At 35.9% G+C, this 19,691-nt stretch overlaps 2 protein-coding genes across 3 annotated transcripts in view; one reads left to right on the plus strand and one right to left on the minus strand.

Moving 5' to 3' along the window:
* The first annotated feature begins 8,566 nt into the window (after window positions 1-8,566).
* Window positions 8,567-9,944, plus strand: LOC130729470 (ethylene-responsive transcription factor ERF034-like). The gene has a single exon (XM_057581248.1). The coding sequence runs from the start codon at window positions 8,667-8,669 to the stop codon at window positions 9,423-9,425; it is 759 nt and encodes a 252-aa protein (XP_057437231.1). The 5' UTR covers window positions 8,567-8,666; the 3' UTR covers window positions 9,426-9,944.
* Window positions 9,945-15,230: 5,286 nt separating this feature from the next.
* Window positions 15,231-19,691, minus strand: part of LOC130729471 (E3 ubiquitin-protein ligase BRE1-like 1) — a 41,884-nt gene continuing 37,423 nt past the window's right edge. The window contains exons 15-20 of one of the 2 annotated variants that reach the window (XR_009016003.1): window positions 18,923-19,009; window positions 18,107-18,244; window positions 17,834-18,036; window positions 17,581-17,746; window positions 15,702-16,012; window positions 15,231-15,599 (exon numbers count right to left, since the gene is read on the minus strand). Coding sequence is in view for 1 of the 2 variants with exons in the window: in XM_057581249.1 (XP_057437232.1) it covers window positions 15,881-16,012; window positions 17,581-17,746; window positions 17,834-18,036; window positions 18,107-18,244; window positions 18,923-19,009 (726 nt within the window). In the remaining variant the exon portion in view is untranslated. Of the gene's footprint in view, window positions 16,013-17,580; window positions 17,747-17,833; window positions 18,037-18,106; window positions 18,245-18,922; window positions 19,010-19,691 lie in introns of both variants that reach the window. The other variant, XM_057581249.1, reaches the window with a different exon arrangement.

Genomic DNA, 19,691 nt, shown 5'->3' on the forward strand with positions numbered 1-19,691 from the left:
CTGCTGTTATTTTCGCCATTGATTCCGCCTCAATCCACTTAGTGAAATAGTCCACCGCCACCAAAATAAATCTGATTTGAGAACTTGCTGGAGTGAACGGTCCCAGAATATCTACTCCCCACAATGCAAATGGCCATGATGAACTCATTGAGCTAAGAGTCTCAGGCGGCGCCTTATGTAAATCTGCATAAATTTGACATTTACCACACTTCTTCACATATTCCATACAATCCCCTCGTAAAGTTGGCCAATAGAACCCTGCTCTGAGCACTTTCGCCGCCAAAGATCTTCCCCCTACATGACTTGCACACACACCTTCGTGAACTTCAAACATGATTCTTTCCGCCTCATCCTTAGAGACACATCTCAATAAAGGAACTCCAATCCTTCTTCCGTACAATTGATCGCCCAACAATGTGTAACGACTTGCCTCGCGAATTTGATCCTTAGAGAATGTCAACACATCAAAGCCTTCTGCCTCCAAACACTGTTTGATACGCCCCATCCAATCTGAATTCGCTAAAGTTAACACCATCATTGTCTCATCTTCTTCGATACTTAGGCTGCTTAAAACTTCCTGGATGACTGACTTATTATTTCCCGGCTTCTTGGTGCTTGCTAACTTTGATAGAATATCTGCCCTTGTATTCTCCTCCCGCGGAACATAATTGACCTGCACTGTGCCTATCTGCTTTATCAATCCCTGAGCTTTCAATAAATACTTAGCCAGATGTGCGTCCCTCGCCTGATATTCACCCTGAATTTGCCTGGAAACTATCTGAGAATCTGTTTTAATCATTATGCTCTTGACCCCCATCTCGATCGCCAACTTCAAACCTGCAATTATAGCTTCATACTCTGCCTGATTATTGCTTGCTTTAAAGTCAAACTTGAGTGACTGCTCAACTGTCACGCCACCTGGTCCTTCTAAGATTATTCCAGCTCCACTTCCCTTGACATTAGACGAACCATCTACAGACAAACTCCATTCGCCAACTTCGATATTTTTCTCACTGGAAGACATTTCATTAACAAAATCCACCAATACCTGTGCTTTAACCAGACCTTTCCTGTCAAAAGTGATCTCAAATTCTGACAATTCAACAGCCCAGGAAACCATTCTTCCAGCCAGATCAGACTTTTGCAAAACTTGGCGAAGTGGCAAATCTGTTTTTACCACAATTGGAAAGCCTTGAAAATAAGGTCTTAATTTCCTGGCGGATATGATTAGAGCTAATGCAGCCTTTTCAATTTTTTGGTATCTAACTTCAGCTCCTTGAAGAGCATGACTCACAAAATATATGATCCTCATATCATCCTTATTTTCTTGCAACAAAACTGAACTAACTGCATTATCAGAGATGGAAATAAACATTGATAATGAAATACCTGGAACTGGTTTGGCTAAAATTGGTGGCTTGGATAAATGATCCTTCAAACTTTGAAACGCCCTCTCACATTCTTCAGTCCACTGAAAAGTTTTGTTCTTCCTTAAGCATTGAAAAAATGGTGCTGATTTTTCCCCAGAACACGGAAGAAACCTGGACAAAGCTGTTATTCTTCCTGTTAACTTCTGCACATCTTTAACTGAGGTTGGACTCTGCATATCGAGTATCGCCTTACACTTATCAGGGTTCGCCTCAATTCCTCTCCTTGTGATCATGAAACCCAAAAACTTTCCGCTTTGAATTCCAAACGAACACTTTTCCGGATTAAGTCTCATGTTATGCTTTCTTAGTTCACCAAAAGCTTCTTCAAGATCAGAACAATGCGCCACCATTTCCTCTGACTTGACCACCATGTCGTCTACATAAATCTCCATGTTCCGCCCCACCTGCTTGTCAAACACCTTATCCATCAACCTTTGATATGTTGCTCCCGCATTCTTCAGCCCAAACGACATAGTCTGATAGCAATAGTTCGCCTGATTTGTCATGAAAGCTGTTTTCTCCTCGTCAGGCTGATACATTCTTATTTGATGATACCCTGAGTATGCATCCATGAGGCTAAGCATTCCGAATCCAGATGCCCTATCCACAAGCTTATCAATATTCGGTAAAGGATAAGAATCCTTAGGACAGTGCTTGTTCAAATCTGTATAATCTGTGCACATTCGCCACTTGCCATTAGCCTTCTTCACCATAACAACATTCGCCAACCAAGTTGGATACTTTACTTCCCTAATGAATCCAGCTTCCAGTAACTTATTTGTTTCCACCTTTACAACCTCTGCCTTTTCTTCGCCCATCTTTCTTTTAAACTGAACAATAGGTTTCGCCCCAGGATTTAAAGCCAATTTGTGACATATAAATTCCGGATCGATTCCTGGTAAATCTCTTGCACTCCATGCGAACAAATCCATATTCTCAGATAACAATTTTACCAACCTGTTTTCCTGACTTGTAGTTAAATTGACACCCACTTTCAAGTTTTGCTCACCAATTTGGATCGCCTTAGTTTCCACTTCTGATTTCATCTTGTGCTCACCGAATCCTTCTCGAGGATCCAAAATAATTTCTGACTGTTCTAAATCCACCTCATAGACTCGATGCCCCTCTTTCACTGCTTTCTTACCCATGTGCCCATACTGCTTAAAACTTTCTGAATAACACTTTCGAGCAACCATTTGATCAGCCTTTAAAATTCCAACTCCTCCTTTGCTCAATGGGTACTTCGCCGTTAAATGTCTTGTAGAAATGATCGCCCCCAATCTGTTTAGTGATGGCCTCCCAATGAGTACATTGTACGGTGAAGTACACTTTACTACCAAAAACTTAATAGCAAATGCCTCCGCATTCTTCCCTTCTCCAAAGACAGTCTTCAATTCCACATATCCTCGAACAAATACTTTTTCTCCAGAAAAACCCACTAAAGAACCATCATAAGGCAACAAATCAGATTCATTTAGCCCCAATTTTTCAAAAGCGTCACCATAAATCAAATCCGCCGAGCTTCCTTGATCCAGAAGTACCCTCTCAATTTCATAATCAGCAATCCTCAGCATTACAACAATTGGATCGTCTTCGTGAGGCTGTACTCCCTCAAAATCTCGCACAGTAAACGTTATATCGGGTTGATTGGTTGCCCAACTTCCCCAATCGTTAGAGTAAACAGCATTAATGGAGTGAACGTACCTCTTACGAGCTGAATTAGTCATTCCTCCGCCACGAAATCCACCAAACAATAGCCTGAAATAAATCTTCGGGTGTTGCATCCTAATCTGAATCACTAAATCCTTTAAGGGAGATAGTAGATTCGTACCTATTACTGGGGAACCTTCGATAAATTTCAGTACATTTAGAGCAGCCTGATAGTGTTGTTCTGCAGGACAATCAAGAAATTGGCCCAAGTGATTGATTGCATAGGTGAGATCAGCTCTTGTATGAGTCAAATAGAGGAGTCTTCCAACCATTCTTCTGTAGCTAGTAACATCAGAAAGTGTAGCAGTGGGATCCTTATAAAATTTTATAGAAGGATCCAAAGGTGTGGAATGAAGTTTGTCCCCAAGAAGACCAGTTCTTGCTAGAAGATCCAATGCATACCTCCTTTGATGAAGTGCTATACCTTTCTTAGGTCGTGATACCTCAAACCAAGGCAAAATTTAAGATCACCTAGGTCCTTGATGCTAAATTTCTAATCCAGAAAGTTCTTCAAAGTAACAATCTCACACATGCTTGTGCCAGCCAAAATCAGATCATCTACATAAACTAACACAATAGTAAAATCAATGCTTGTTTTCTTGATAAACAAATAATAATCATCTTTTGATTGAAGATATCCCTGTTCTTTGAGAATCTCTGTGAGTTTAACATTCCACTTTCTACTAGCATGCCTCAAACCATAAAGAGACTCGGTGAGTTTGCAAACTAAATTGGGATGAGGAAGAGATATAAGCCTTAAGGTTGATCCATGTACACATCTTCATTGAGATCACCATGTAAGGGCCAATTGTTGATTGAAGCAAGGGTAAGAAGCAACCTTACTATCGTAATTTTAACAACATGGCTCAAGGTCTCCAAGAAATCAATACCTTCTGGAGTAAGCCCCTTGGAAACCAACCTTTCCTTATGTTTTTCAATTGTTCCAACTGCCTTGTGCTTAACCTTTTGTAGCCAATGGTTTTCTTGTCAGGAGGCAAAATATTAAGTTCCCATGTATTTGTCTTATGTAAAGCATTCAGTTCTGCCTTAATGGTCGGTTGCCAACAACCATGTTCCACAGCTTCTCTGTATGTCTATGATCCAATGACAACAGACAAAAGCTAAAGACAAATATCTATGAGAAGGTGAAAAATTATCATAAGAAACAACAACAGGCAATGGATACATGATAAAAGAGTTTGATCACTTGATGGTGAAGTTTGAGCATGTAAACAACGAGCACTGATAATCTGCCAAGTATTGTGGTGCTTTAATATTTCTTAGGGAGCATCAGTAGCATCATTTGTAGGATTAGGATTTTCATTAATCTCTTCAGAAACATCAAGCACAGGAACATTATGAAACTCAGGAAGAACATAATTGGAAGAAAGACTAGTGTCTTATGTTTGGGCAAAAGGAAACAGGGGTTCTCATAAAAGGTAACATTTCTAGAGACCTGAATTTGTTTTATTTGGGGATTAAAAATGATAAAAGCTTTGATCCCTGGCTTGAACCCAAGTAAAACTGACCTGTGACTTCTTGGATCTAGTTTGCCTCTTTGAGTAGCATGAGAAGACACAAATCACAAGCAACTACAGACAAGAAAATTTGATAAATCAGGCATCATATGGTTAAGAGCTTCATAAAGTGATTTATCATGAAGAACGGAAGAAGGTATTATGTGCACAATATGTGACATAGCATAGTGCCAAAATTTTTAGGCAAACAAGACTGATTTATTATAGCTCTAGTTACTTCTAAGACATGTTGATATTTCCTTTCAACTATCCCATTTTTCGGGGGAGTATAAGGAGGAATGGTTTGATGAACAATGCCATTAGAAGAATAAAACTCAGTTAACTTGAACCACAAACCATTTCCAGATCTAATGGTTTTAGCAGGTTTATAAACCAAGTTTTTACAAAAGAAATAGAAGACTTAAGCAGTGTAGAAGATTCAATTTTAAATTTCATGAAAAAGATCCAAGTAAACCTACTCTTGTCATCAACAATGGTTGACTAGCTTCAAAATATCATTAGTTTGCTTGTGCTTTCAACTAGCCTAGATATTATGGACCGTGAAACATTACCTAGGTAGCTTCTCCGCTTTAACCCATATTCAAGCAATCACGCATGCATGACGGTTGCAGCTAGGTAATGTCCTTGGGTAGGTAGTTCGGGTATATATTGCCAGTGGTTTATTTGGAACCAAAAAATTATAGTTGCAGGCTCATATAGGATTCTTAGGAAACGTATATGATTCAAATACTAGCTACACCAATCATCCTCAAGAAGATGATCAAGAATATTGACAAGAGAGTGTATGAGTAAGCTTGGGAATGGTAATTTATTTCTCGCAAATTCAAGAACAAATAGGACATTAATCAGATAAAAATCTTTAGAGAAAGATAGATCCTGATAAGGATGTAGTGACTGTGTGACCATTAGGCAAAGTGATATGAATAGGCTTTATCTTTTTTAGACATTGAAAAGCCATCATGGTGTGGCAAACATGATCTGTTGCCCCAAAATCAAGTAACCATTCTTGTTTAGAACCACTGGCAGAAAAAAACAGATTATATTTATACCTAATGTGCTAGGGATTGGTTGAGAAGACCAAGTTGTGAAGTGATTCAGAGAAGTACTAGTAGACTGATTCAGTAAGGCTAAAATATCTGTGTTGTCATTCTCAGTTTGAGGCACATTGGAGGCAATATTGTTAGCAACTGAATGTTTTTCGTAACACAGATCAACAGTGTGCCCAATTCTGTTGTAGTAACTACACATCTTATTATACTTACTGTATGTCCTCTTCCAGTTCCTCTGCCTGATCTAGATTAATGTTTCTGCTATGGTTATTTATCAACACCAGAATCACCCTAGGTGTAAGCAAGAATCTCAGAATCACCTCCTGAACTAGACAACTGTCTCTCTTGTTGAATGATCATGGAGAAAACTTTGCTAATGTCTGGTAAAGAATCTAACAGCATAGCATGTGATCTAACTATAACATAATTGTCATTCAAACCATTCATAAACCTGATAACATAATCAATCCCCTTCCCATTACCATTATGTGTTAATTAACACGTCTGAGAGATAATCAAATATAAAAAAACATATATAACCAAACTGATTAACAATTTAAGAAGTAGAATTGACAATCATAGATACTCATTAGCTAGAGTACAATTGGGGGAATCAAGATCAATTACCATCGTAACCTTAATTCATTTAATATAATCTTTGAATACTCTCTTTCTCAATTATAGTCAATATATAATACAATTGTGGGGTTGTCTAAGTGACCCTATCTAAAATTTGGGTTAAATCACCCTCAGTGATGTGTCCCAATAATATTGTAACATGTGTTTTTATGAATTCCAACTCATTTCACTATTTCTTTTATTTATATTTTCATAATATTCATTTTATAAAATAATCAATTTGCACAATAAACCAATTAATTATGATAATCACACAACTCTTTTTCCAAATAAAAATTAAGAACCCTAATCCCCAATTTCTTCCAAGCTTTATGGGTCTGCTACTCTAATTTGTTCTCCCAAAAAGCAAAGTTGTATCACTCTCATCGGTAATCACCTTTCATGCATCTTCCTAGTTGCTTTTACTCTTGGTATAAAAATTATGGCAAACATTTTTTGAAGGGGGTGATTAGGGATTTATTGATTTCACATCAAAAGCATATGGTATTTGAAGATAATTCGTGCAATGATAATGAAATATGGTGCCGAAATTAATTTTTTTTATCATTTGAATGGAAACGTAATTGACGAAGAAGAGTTTGTTTGTCTACTACAATCAATTGATAATACAGAAGTCTCATATTAAGAGATTTTACTAGTTATGCACGTTGTAGAGCATGGAAGAAATTGAGATTAGGGTTCTCACCTTTCTTTTTGAAAAAGGAGTTGTGTGTTATTATTTCTAATTGAGTGGTTTATTATGCAAATAAATTATTTTATAAAAGGAATATTACGAAAATATAAATAAAAGAAATGCTGAAATAAGTTAGAACATATAAAAACACATGTTACAATATTATTGGTACACCTCATTAAAAGGGTGATTTAACCCAATTTTTATCTTGGGTCGTTTAGACAACCCCTACAATTGTACTATATTGTTTTTATGGTTAGCACATTATGAGTTAAAAAGGCATAGTCGTGTGCCTGAAGCTTCAATTGATACCAGAACCCAATTGGGGATCCTCACGTGTAAATTGATCAGCAAAATTTGTCACTCAACCTCTTTAATATTAGAATTCCCTCTAAAGATTATGACACATTAGTCCTGATTCCATTGGCTGCATGCATGTTGAATCAGAGCAACTCAGAAACAATAGTTTACACATGAATAACACATTTTGTAATTGGAGAAGTCTCTTGGAGGTTAACACACATAATTGGGTCAAATTGAATTAGGGTAGACCAACAAGCTGATGATGTAATTAAAAAAAAATGATTTTCAGGAGACACTGATATTTATGCTCAACTAATGACTTAAATAATGTTTATATACATGACCAAGGAATAAAGGAAAAGAAAGACCTAAATATTAAGACAAAAAAAGAAAGTTGCTGGGGTATGCTATCAGTGGACCCAGCTTGCCACCCACAAATATATTTATAAAGTAGTGGTGAATTGATCATTGTGGAGAATTCATGAGAAAATCATGGTTAAGCTAGAAAGGAAGGAAAACCAGTGAGATGAACCAAAGGAAAAGCTGCTTTTAAAAGGAGGACAAACTATACAACAAACACATGTGAAACAGAAGGAAAAGGTATTGACAACAGATCCCCAACGACTAGCATGTAAAATATATGTGTATATAATTGCACGTCAAAAAACATGCTCTTCAATTTTAACATGGGAAACAAAAGGAGAATAATATTTGTACACCCCAATTTCATTTCACACACGAAGAGAAAAAGAAATAGAAGAGAAATAAGTGACATATATACAGGGTGAAATGTGATAAGCACCGCTGGTGTCCGATGAAACTCGCGATAGTTGGTAAAAACTTATGCTAGCTAGGATGCTTAGCGGCTACGAAAATTTCCCAACACATGGCCAACCACTGCTTTTTATTCTTAGAGGTAGTGGTAACCGCCGCTAAAAGCTGTTTTTACTGTCGCTAAAATCTGTTTTCTTGTAATGTGATGTGATTTTAAGGGAAAAACTGAAAAGAAATATAATGTGAATAGAAAAGAAATGCGATACAAATACAAAGTAAGTGTGAATGTATTAAATAAATATGAGAAACAAGTTAGCTGAACTGTGTAGTAGCCTTCTTCTGCAGCCCACGCTAGTTAATACTCCTTTGTTTTTTTCTTTTACTTTATCTTTTAATTTCTTTATTCTTGTTTCTTTCCTCTTTATATAAATCCAATTCTTTATTGGAGAATCAAAAAAGACAAACATCTCTCTTTTTATGCACCTCTCACTCATTATTCCCCTGTACCTCTAAATCAATCAAACCCTCCCTCTTGGGATAACGTATCAACATGGAAAATGATGCTCAAGAAAACTTGTTTGGCACATCCTCCTCCTCCTCATCAACAACACCAACAACATCTTCTACTTCCAATTCAAATTCATGCACCAAGAAAAGCTCCAAAAGAAGGGATGCAATTGCAGACTCAGAAAATGACAAAAAAAGGAAGAGAAGTGAGAATGAAACTAAACACCCCACTTACAGAGGAGTGAGAATGAGAGCTTGGGGAAAATGGGTGTCTGAGATCAGGGAGCCAAGAAAGAAATCAAGGATATGGCTTGGAACATACCCTAGTGCTGAAATGGCAGCAAGGGCACATGATGTGGCAGCTTTAGCTATCAAAGGCCATTCAGCTTTCCTCAATTTCCCTGAATTGGCTCAGGATCTTCCAAGACCTCTCAGCACATCTCCCAAGGACATTCAAGCTGCTGCTTCAGAGGCAGCAGCCAGTGTCGTTTCCAGTGTTTTCAGAACCGGACCGGTAATTGAACCGGTATTTTCAGAGGCTAAGCAATGTCAAGCTGAGGCTGAACAAAGCCAAGGAGAACAAGCTTCATCTTCAACTCTTTCCATGGAGAGTACTCTGGAGTCTTCAAGTAATTCTGATTCTCCCTCTACTGCAGATGATGATGATTCACTGTTTGACCTGCCAGATCTTTTCACTGATGGAAGCAATGGACTTCTCTCTTATTCTTCTTCTTTGTATTTATGTTCTGTTGAAACTGGATTCAAGCTTGAGGAGCAACTTTTGTGGGAGAACTACTTGTAACTGGAACTGGAAATGTTTCATATTTGAAAAGATAAAGGACAATAAATTTTAGAGTTTGCCTTCAAGTTTAATCACTACCATGGTTTTTAAAGCAAAGTCAAAATGGACATTGCAGCCACAATATCCGCGACAAGGTTTTAAATTGCAGTTGCAGTTCAAGTCATGGGTGCTTCGCGGAATTGCAGGATGATTTGAAGGCCTCAATTGCAGTTGCAGACAACAATTTAGAATGTGTAATTTTTCCAAAGATAGCGACGTGCCTGCAGGACAGCAATTTAAAACATGGATCACTGTGTTATGATTGCAGAATACCACTTGAGGGAAAGTTTTCATTTGAATTTGTAAATGGCCATTGTCTGTTGTTAATTTTGTGAATTTAGTTGTGTAGTGATTGGATTAAAATAGAAAGCCAAAAAAATTGATGCTAAAGATGGTAAATAATGTATGGCACTGTACAAAGCAATAAAAATCTCTTTTCCGATGTACCAAAAAAAGCAATAAAAATCTTCTTCACTCGTATTTCAGATTGGAATTTGATTAGACATGAACAACCAGTGATGGAGCCATAGGGTGGACATGCTACTTCCATGGCCCCAAGATTTTCAACTTCTTTTGATGTAGGTATATAACATAAGTTGTGCTCCACTCGTTTTCCATTTTCTTTCACATAGTACATAGCAGCACAAACAAATTTAGCCTCCTAAGTCAAAGTCTTTGCTCGGCCATTATGTACATCGACAAACTTATATATGGTTGCTACTGCCGAGGTAACTTAAGACCATTTCCCTTAATGTTGTTTCCACTCGAATTCACTAAGGTCAGTGACTCATTTTTCACCGCCAGATACTTCATCCGAGGATAAGCAGAGAAGGTAATAGAGTGCAAATCCACCATCCATCCATCTGCACGAAGGACGTTCGACAAGAGGAAATCATAAGACATTGAAGGGACCTGAAACACTCCAACCTTTTTCTATGTAAAGGGACATAAGATAAACTAAGATACACACATTACTCAACCCTTGCTCACCACTAAAACTGTAAGTGACTTGAAGGTAAGACTGTTTTTACAAGTACCACTTGAGGAGGGTCCAACACCACGGTGGAGGAGCATCCGGAAAGAGGACAGGCATGAGGAGTTCGACCAGAGCACCAGACACCCTCACTAGAAGTATCTAGCTCACCCCGTCCCCGTAAGTTCAACATCTTGTTCGTGTGATTGGTTAGATTAGTCCAATCAGATATCAATTTAATAGCATATTTGAAAATTCTTCTATAATTAATTCAAAAGTTGAAATGAATTCTTAAGAAAAACTACTCTCTAAGTTGCTTCAGGGTGCCATAATTGATTTTGAGAAACAATAAATTTATCCAAACTTACTATAGTTGTTTTCTCATTGTGAATGGTGTTATCTTGATTTGGGAGAAATCGAACCTATCCTCTTTATCACTATGATTCATGAGGAAAGATTCTGTATAAAAGAACATTGTTCTTTCTTGAGTTTGCTTTCAACATTTGATGAAGGTTTGATGCAGTCAATTGACTGTAAAGCAAGGCAAACCCGAACTCTGTCTTTCTTTTCTTTATCTGTGTTGGAGATTGATGCCCGTAAGTATAAATGCATCATATAGTAATCATTTCTTTATTAATTGATTTATAAAATAAACAATCAGGTAACAAGTTGAGGTCATACCACTAATAAGAAGGAACCTAATGGAATATTTGTTCCCCCTGCAAATCACTTTTTGCTCCATATTTAAGCACAAGATATTTTATCAGATTCCCGGTTTGTATATACACACTCATTTAGCTTACCCAAAGAAGTTGGCAACATGCATCTTTTAACAAAAGAAATTTATGTAAAAGGCTAAGGTTAGTTTTTTGACATCATAAATATTCTCAATAAAACACAATTTTACTCCAAAGAGTCCATAGTAAAGTCCTTTTTTTTACATGCGAAACGAATTCCCTTTAAATATTTAAAATGTGTTTAGATTATTGGTTAAATTTATTAATAGATACATGTCTAAATGCCTTAATCGAAATTTTGAATTTAAGTCTTGTGAATGAAAAAAAAAAAACATTAATGAAAGAGCTAACCTCACCATTAAACTATTCTTAATAGCTTCTCGAGAACTTTTCTATCACCAATTTGAAAACTAAGTGATATCTAAACACATTTTTAATACAACTACATTCTATGAGCTCAAACTCTAGAAGCTTTTACCCAACCCAAGTTGTGAGGCTGCTAATGAACGACCTTGTTTTTCAATAAGAATGATTAAAAGCTACAAAACAAAAGTGCTTAATGACCTCACCTCGTGGAGACAACATAGAGAAAAGTTGAAAGAGTGAGAGATCAGAATCAGGCATCGTATCTCCATGACACTAGTTAATAATTGCACGCGATTTATTTTGCAATTGGCCAATTTTCTATTCTATGTCACAATCGTGTTAAGCTAAGTAATCCAAGTACAATGATTATTGTTATAAAAAAAAAAGTACAATGATTATTGCCAGCTTTTACCATTTGATATTTTGCAAAATTCAAACAAGCAAGCCAATAAATAAACCCTACTCGCTGTAGTTTCCAATTATTAATTGTATTTTTCCACGTAATCTAATAAAATTATGGAAGAATTATGTGTCTATACTCTATTCCCACCTCAGGGCTGCCTATTTTTTTATTTTTTTTTTGACGGGCAGGGCTGCCAATTATATACAATACATTGCTGATATTTCATATCAGAATTCCTAAACTATTGCCCTATAATATCTCCTCAAATTATGCCTAAAATAGCTTGATTACAATTACAACAAATTACCATCAATATAGCTGACTTTTCCTATAAATACAATCAAGATTAATGAGCCAGATTTGATAATTTGACTTCCTATTATAATCTGAGTATCATAGGGTGAATTTAAGAATCAGTATTGATTAATTCCCATATCACTTTCTCTTTCGTCTTATTCTCATCCGACTTCTCTTTCTATATCTCTTTTCTGTTCGAACTTTGCTATATCCTCAACCAATTTATCTGAAAGATCCAATGACTAATACAAAGAAAGTGGGAAAATTAACATTAATTAACACTCCAGCAATCGGTGGTGACCATGTGTTGTAAACAACAAGGTCAAAGGATGTTTCGTCCAAAAAGTCGTAGGAAACGACATTTCTCTTTCTGTTCTTATTACACGATTTATGATGATGTCTCTCATTTCTCGTCCAAAAAGTCGTAGGAAACGTCCAAAAATTATTTTTTAAAAGACTTGTTTAAATGAGTTATGGAAAAATTTGGGCTAAATCACCCTAGTTATATTTGAGTTATAATTGGACCAATGATATTCAAGATAAGTAAAATTTTTAATCTACTTATCATTAATATTATTGGTTCACTTAATAATAGAGTGATTTAACTCAAAAAATTTATAGTTATTGACAACTCTAAAATTCCTTAACAAATTTATCTAAAGCCACAAGTGTTTTCAGCAAAAAAGACAAAGTGGGACACTAGTTTACCACAAAATAATGCCATTAATATAATAATTAAAATTTTAAACCGTTAGAATATAATAGTTAAAATGATAATAATGTCCATATTACCTTCCTTCGCTTTTTATATACCAACAAGTTCAATCTACACCTCAACCTTCTTCCTCCTTCCGGAAATCCTCTCCTCCACCTTTTCTCTAATTTCCCCCCCCCCCCCGCCCTTCTCTTTAACTTATCACCACCATCAACCTTGTAATAATTCACCTCCCTAACACCCACATCACACCCGCACCACAAATCTAATCGCAAATTAAGCCTAAAAGTGGCCATGCATTAATAGTGCCTTGGTCTCCTTTCTCTTTTTTGGTACATCAGAAAGTTAAATTGCACCGTCAGGAACCGATCTCTGGACCTCTCATACCCAATCCATGTCCTCCAACTCCTACCACTTGAGCTATCCTACGAGGACTTGGTCTCCTTTCTCAAGAAGGTTTTCTAAATTTTTATAAAACAAAATCTTCTCCAAATCAAAATACCAGATAAAACACCACCCTTGGTTAGAGAAGAAATTAAATAGTTATAGATAGACACTAAAAAAATACGGTATTATTGACAGCTTTTTACCCGCTGCTATAAAGTCGTAGATAATTAATTACGGACTTTACCAACTGAATTTTTCTCCAAAGAAAAAAAAATGTTACTGAATCGTTGGTAATTTGGTGGTCAATTTAACTTCTGACTGACGACGTTGACTGTCAATATACTGGCGTAAACATTCTTTTTGTGGTAAAACTGATTGCTAAGTTATCGATGGCTTGGACCGTTACGAAGGAATAACTATATCTTCACACTTCATTTTTGAGGTGTGGAGAGGTGGAGGAAGAGAGAGATAAGAAGAAAGGAGAGAGAAAGTAAAGATGTGATAGGTAATTTGATTAATAGAGAAAAAAGAAATATATAGAAAATGAAAGTGAAAAAGGAGTGAAGAAGTGTGTATATATCATTACTCGTTATGAAGTTATACAATATATGTACATTAAAGTCGTCGGTAAAGTCAACTAGAAACCACGGTAATCTAGAAGTAAGGTCGCGCAAAATACTCGGTACATTGCCTACGGATTTGACCTCCAGTAACCTGTATATATCTTCAAAATTAATGTCATATTCCATTCCATTCTATGTTATATCAACCATAAAAGTTGTTTCAAAAAAAAACCCATAAAAGCACATTTCCTCATCTTTTTATTTATTTTCTTAAAATAGTTTTAATATTTCTTTATTTTGCAGTTAGTATTTTTTATTTTTTTCTATATACTAGTGAGCTTACTATTTGAGATTTCACAGAGGTTAGCTATTGATATTTATTTGTTTAGTTCATGTTTGAGCATTTATATGACATTTTCATATTACATGACATATTATGTTAGATATAACTTGTATTGCAAATTAAGCAAATGTCATCAAGCAATCCTTCTAGAGACCCTACGTGATGGAAGGGCAAAGTACACAGGTCTTCTTCGTAGAAGAAGTCATGCACTAGGTCTCATAATAGCGGTGTTGTTATTGGTTCAACACCACCATCAGCATCTCAAACGGATGATGGTGCTGATTGTGAGTAGTAGACGTATTCGTAGTTCTGAAATCAATAGAGATGGATCTCCTCCTCCATGTGGCCTACCGACGATTCTTCATGTGGCCTTGCAATAAGTAATATTGATTCTTATTAACTTATAATTTAACTTTGATTGCAGGTTATACAGTCTAATTGAGTCGTCTCAAATGTCAATGCTGTTTAGTAAAACATAAATACCTAAAAATCTCTTAAGTATATTTTAATGATAGCAATGTATAAGTCATAAGGATATCATGTACGCAAGTACTTAACCATGGTGGTTTGAGATTTCAGGAACAAAATCATTCAAGCACTATTAAGGTCTCAGAACCTTGAGCCCTCGTAACATTAAAGTCCTCGGATCTTTGAATCCACATAACAAACTTGGTCAAATGCACTAATGTTTTGGAAAAAATAAACAGACGAGGGTTTAAAACCTCTGTAGTTTTGGGCACTTTGCTAAATAATAGCATATTCCACCATCATGGTTACTATTGTCCTTCAATAGATAGAAGCAATTGATGTTTATCACATGACTATAATTCCCATCAGAAGTTGTGGGCAAATGCCAGTGACTGCATCCATGCAATTAAACATTGCCCTGTCCTAATTAAAACGTTTTTATCAATAGTGAGGGGTTGCACAGAGATTGCTGTATTTCAAGAACAGAAACAAAGCAACATTCAGAAGAAAACACTTCAGGAAGATTGGCAAATAAGTACATTAAAAGATTATTTGGCATTCTTATCATTACACAACACCAATTACAATTGATATCGTGACACATCATCTAATAATACACATATTACAGGCTGTGATGAACAAAATTGAAAGGCTACTTCTAACATATATACAAAATCTTCTGAAGCAAAAATTTGTGTTTCTGCCATTTCAGCAGGAAACAGAACTATTGATGTAAGGCATTGTCGTTGTACTCAAAGGAGTCAACTTCCAAGGCAAATAACCATCATGCCAGGCTTAGAATAATTTGAATTATTAATTCCACAGTCAAAGAACAACCTTCATGATCTCTCCAAATCGCATTGGAAGATGTATTATGATAAATCTGCAAAGAAATAATATCAAGTTTCAACGGCTCCATGTTCTCTCACTCAAATGCTAAACATCCCAGATTCAAAAGAGTACAGGTGGTACTAAGAAACAGTACCAGCAAAAATAATCATTTTTGGTCCAATGAAAGGAGACTGGCACTAATTGATCGCTGCCATTGTTTCCTATCACAACAGTTGGCATAAGCATACAATTTGAACCATGGTATCCAAAAACCAGATCATTTAAAAGAACACCGGCATCTTCTTAAAAAGCACGATAGAACCAATTTCCTAGTTACAAATAAACAGGCTTGACATCATTAGCCCCAAAGCTTGTACCACACTGTGGACATTTGCGGTGCCTACTCCCAGTAACTTTCAGCATACACGTGTTGCAGAATAAGTGGTAGCATTTTGTAATAACCACCTGACAAAAAAAAATAGAGAATGAACATGAGTGTTTTCAGCCAAAAAGAAAGCCAATGCAGCAAAGCATCAATGTAAGATATGTGGAAAACCAGAACATATATGGATTTATGTCTCACATGTCTAACTTAATCATGCATATGATATTAATCCAAAATAAGTGCAATTGAGACACGTACAAAGTTACCTAAAAAAATGCTGCTTTTACATTATTTTTCCTACACTGAAACTTTCGTCATTTTGCAAAAAGCATCTCTCCAAGACTGAAACGCTTCTCTACATTGTATTCTTTAATTCGTTTTATTTCCAGATTAGATTATAGAGTAGATTGATACAGCTGTGATCTCTTTCAATCCCTAAATCAAGGTTTACTCTTATTTATACAGCTTGTAAATAAATGCCTTGTATCACCTAAAATTGAAAAATTAAAAATATCTCAACAATTTCCACTTTTCAAACCCTATCTTTGCATCCAACAAAATGCTTCAAATTTTATTAAGTTTCTACTAAATTCTGAATTCCAAATCTTTGAAACTGTATTACATTTCAAATCCATTGTGAACCCCCCTGCATATTTGGATAGGAAACTAAATTTGATTATTTTAAAAAATAGAAGGACTTAATTTACTCGGAAAAAACTAGAAGCACTAAAATTACACATAGTTGAAACTACTAGGGCCAAAGTGAAATTAAGTCAAAAATTAATAATGTTAAGATAAAATTTTGAGGGAAAATACTCAGGCTAGAATCTTGTGGAGTGTGTTTGCAGTTTTTAATGCGTTTGAATGAGGATTGCTAGCATTTTCAAAGGTTCCCTAACCCTAAACATTTCATAGGAAACAACTACATTTATAGCTTCCCTTAAGTTAACGTTAGCCATTTATGCTGTTTCAAAAGAGCTTGTTCTCTGAAATAGAGAATGGGAAGCAGATCTGGATTCTACATTTTTTTTTTCCAAATCATATTAGTCTGTTTTAAAGGCCATGTTATCCCCAGCCTAGTTGTCATTTCACCTTTTCTCACTAATCAATTCTTTTAATATCAAAAAAAAAAAAACAACAAAAACAATCTACTAACTCTACAACAAAACTGCAATTTCAAATACCTCTGGTGAAGGTCAAGGTAAATCAGAAATGACTCTAATTTGAAAACCTAGCATGACTTTAAATTTAGGGATAAATATGAAAATGGTCCCTGAACTATGACCGAGGGCTGGTTTTGGTCCCTCGCCGGCGTACTTCCGGAAATGGTCCCTCTAGAGTGGTGGCTCCAGCCAACATGCTTATTTGTCACCACCGTGCCTATTTGGCACTGCCACGTCATTTAATTAAATGATGTGTAATTTTATTTTTTCATTTAGTATAAACCATTCCACATCATTTAAAATAAAATAAAAATTATTAATTAAAATAACATAACAAAAGAACTCTTTTAATCTTCCTCCTTCATCTTCATCATCTCACTCCCAGCTCACAGCTGATGCTCCCAAGCATTAGTTTACAGCTTGAGAAAACTCATGTGAAACCCATCTATTACCTCAGATCAAAAAAATAAATAATAATAAAATACCTCCTTTGTCCTGTCTTGGCAGATACTGCACTTGATAATTTCCTTGTATTCTCCCAATTCCTGTTGAAGCTTTTCAGTTAACGAGGAACCCTCATTCTGTACTTTAAGGCGTGAAAACTTTCTCCTAGCAACCTCAAGCTCCTCCTCAAATCTTTTCTTGGCAAACCTAGTAACGAAAAGACAAAAAGGTTAAAAACTATTGTGTACTAAAAACATTTTAAGAAAATAACTTGTATACATGAAGACTAAATACCTTTCTTTCTCGACTTCCACTTGTAACTCCATATAAGTCACTCGACTACTACTAATTTTGCATTGCTGTTCCACCACTGTATCCCTAACCTGTTGAGTTGATGATCTAATATCTGCAAGCCTTCTTTGTGTATTTTCAAAAGTGACAGAGTTTTGAAGCTTATCTTCTGTAAGTTTTTGAATCTGATCTGAAAAATGCCTCAACTGCATATCAAGTACACAAGTCAATTCCAATTTCATATATGAAGTGCGATTTAAATTAAGACAAAGCTACCTGGTCTTCAATTCTTGCAGCTTTCACATCATATAGATTCAGGGATACATTTGCTTGATGGATCTCTTGTTCAATTACTCGCTTCTCCATAATTAAAGAATCCTGCTTCTGTCTCGCCCTTACACCTTCTAAAACAAGCTGGCCAAATGCAATATAAATATCAATATATAATCAACAAAAATAAACATGTATATGTCGGTCTTCAAGAATAACAAATATCCATGTATAGCACAACAGAAAATTTGACAGAAAACATTCAAGTCCATTTTCTTCCAATTCATGGTCTTTCAAAATGGCGTGTACACTACCAAACCAAGTATTTTTTTTTGCTCTGAACTCAATTCTATAATAAAGTAATTCACATTTCTTTGAAAGGTTGTAAGGATTCTGAAGTTAGAAGAATCTCCAAATGGCGAAAAACCAATGAAATGATAATGTAGAAAAGACAAGAATGGAAGATTGAATAAAGAATGATGTATCAATCATCGTCGAATGAATGAACAAGAGAATACTCCTTTACCAGGAACGCCCCTTGAGAACTGAGCTCAAACACTTCACTCTCTTCACAATTCCTCAACTATACAGTTCCCCATATTTAACAATCAACCTAACACTCACTAACAAAGATGCAGCAGAACTATATCATCACCTCAGCCTGTTCTGCTAACCCAGACTGAAAACGACCAATCAAGAATTCAAGTTTTGTGAAACAAAGGAGGCTCTTGTTTATATGACGATGGAAAATAACATATTGCATTCGAAGTTAACATTATTATCAAACTAAACTTATATACAACCAAATTCAAGACAAATTACCTTAATATTATAATCATCCCTCTCAGTAATCTGCTGTAACAGATGTTGGTTTTGAGTTTGCATGTCATCATAGGCTTGTCCTATAGTCTGCAGGAAAATCATCCCAACAGCAATAGATCAAAAATAGCATTGTAAAAGCTTTAAAAAGGTACAAGCTAATAATCAGAACAAATTGATATATGTTGAAAAAGATACAAGCTTTACATAGTGGACCCCTTCCGAAGCGGTCCAAGGATGCACCAGTAGTAAATACGATATGATTTACTAATGTTACAATAGATTTCACCGTTGAGTGGTACAAAACCTACTTCAGTTCAAATCACACCTTCTGTGGTGCATTTTACACCTCCAGTTGTGCTATACCTGCTCAGATTTCTTCTTCAGTTCAAGCAAATCCTTTGGTGCCCTCTTCATCCTCCATTATGTTTTCTCCTTCAGTTATTTCTGGAAAGCTGGATAAAAATTTTTTTGCTACCGAAACAGAAAGTCGAACCAGTCATAAAAGCTCAAACTCCATTACTTCCCTGTATCAAATAAAACTTCTTGATTTTCACAGCGAGTTGGGTCGTGACCATGAGAGTCAATGAGGCATACACAGTCTGAAAGCAGCAAGAACAATTACTATTCTCTTGCCCGCAGTCATCCTTGCCCAGACCTATTCTCACTGAAGCTATTGGATAAGATCCACTAATTCTAGAAATTACAGTACAAATTGCACGACCACTTCTATGGACAAGGTTAATGCTAAAGCTAAGCAATTGAGGACTGA

Source organism: Lotus japonicus, chromosome 1, assembly GCF_012489685.1.
Source record: "Lotus japonicus ecotype B-129 chromosome 1, LjGifu_v1.2".
Classification (NCBI taxonomy): Eukaryota; Viridiplantae; Streptophyta; class Magnoliopsida; order Fabales; family Fabaceae; genus Lotus; species Lotus japonicus.

Excerpts from the sequence above, each read along its gene's own strand:
- LOC130729470 (XM_057581248.1), top strand. The coding sequence starts at position 8,667 with ATGGAAAATGATGCTCAAGAAAACTTGTTTGGCACATCCTCCTCCTCC.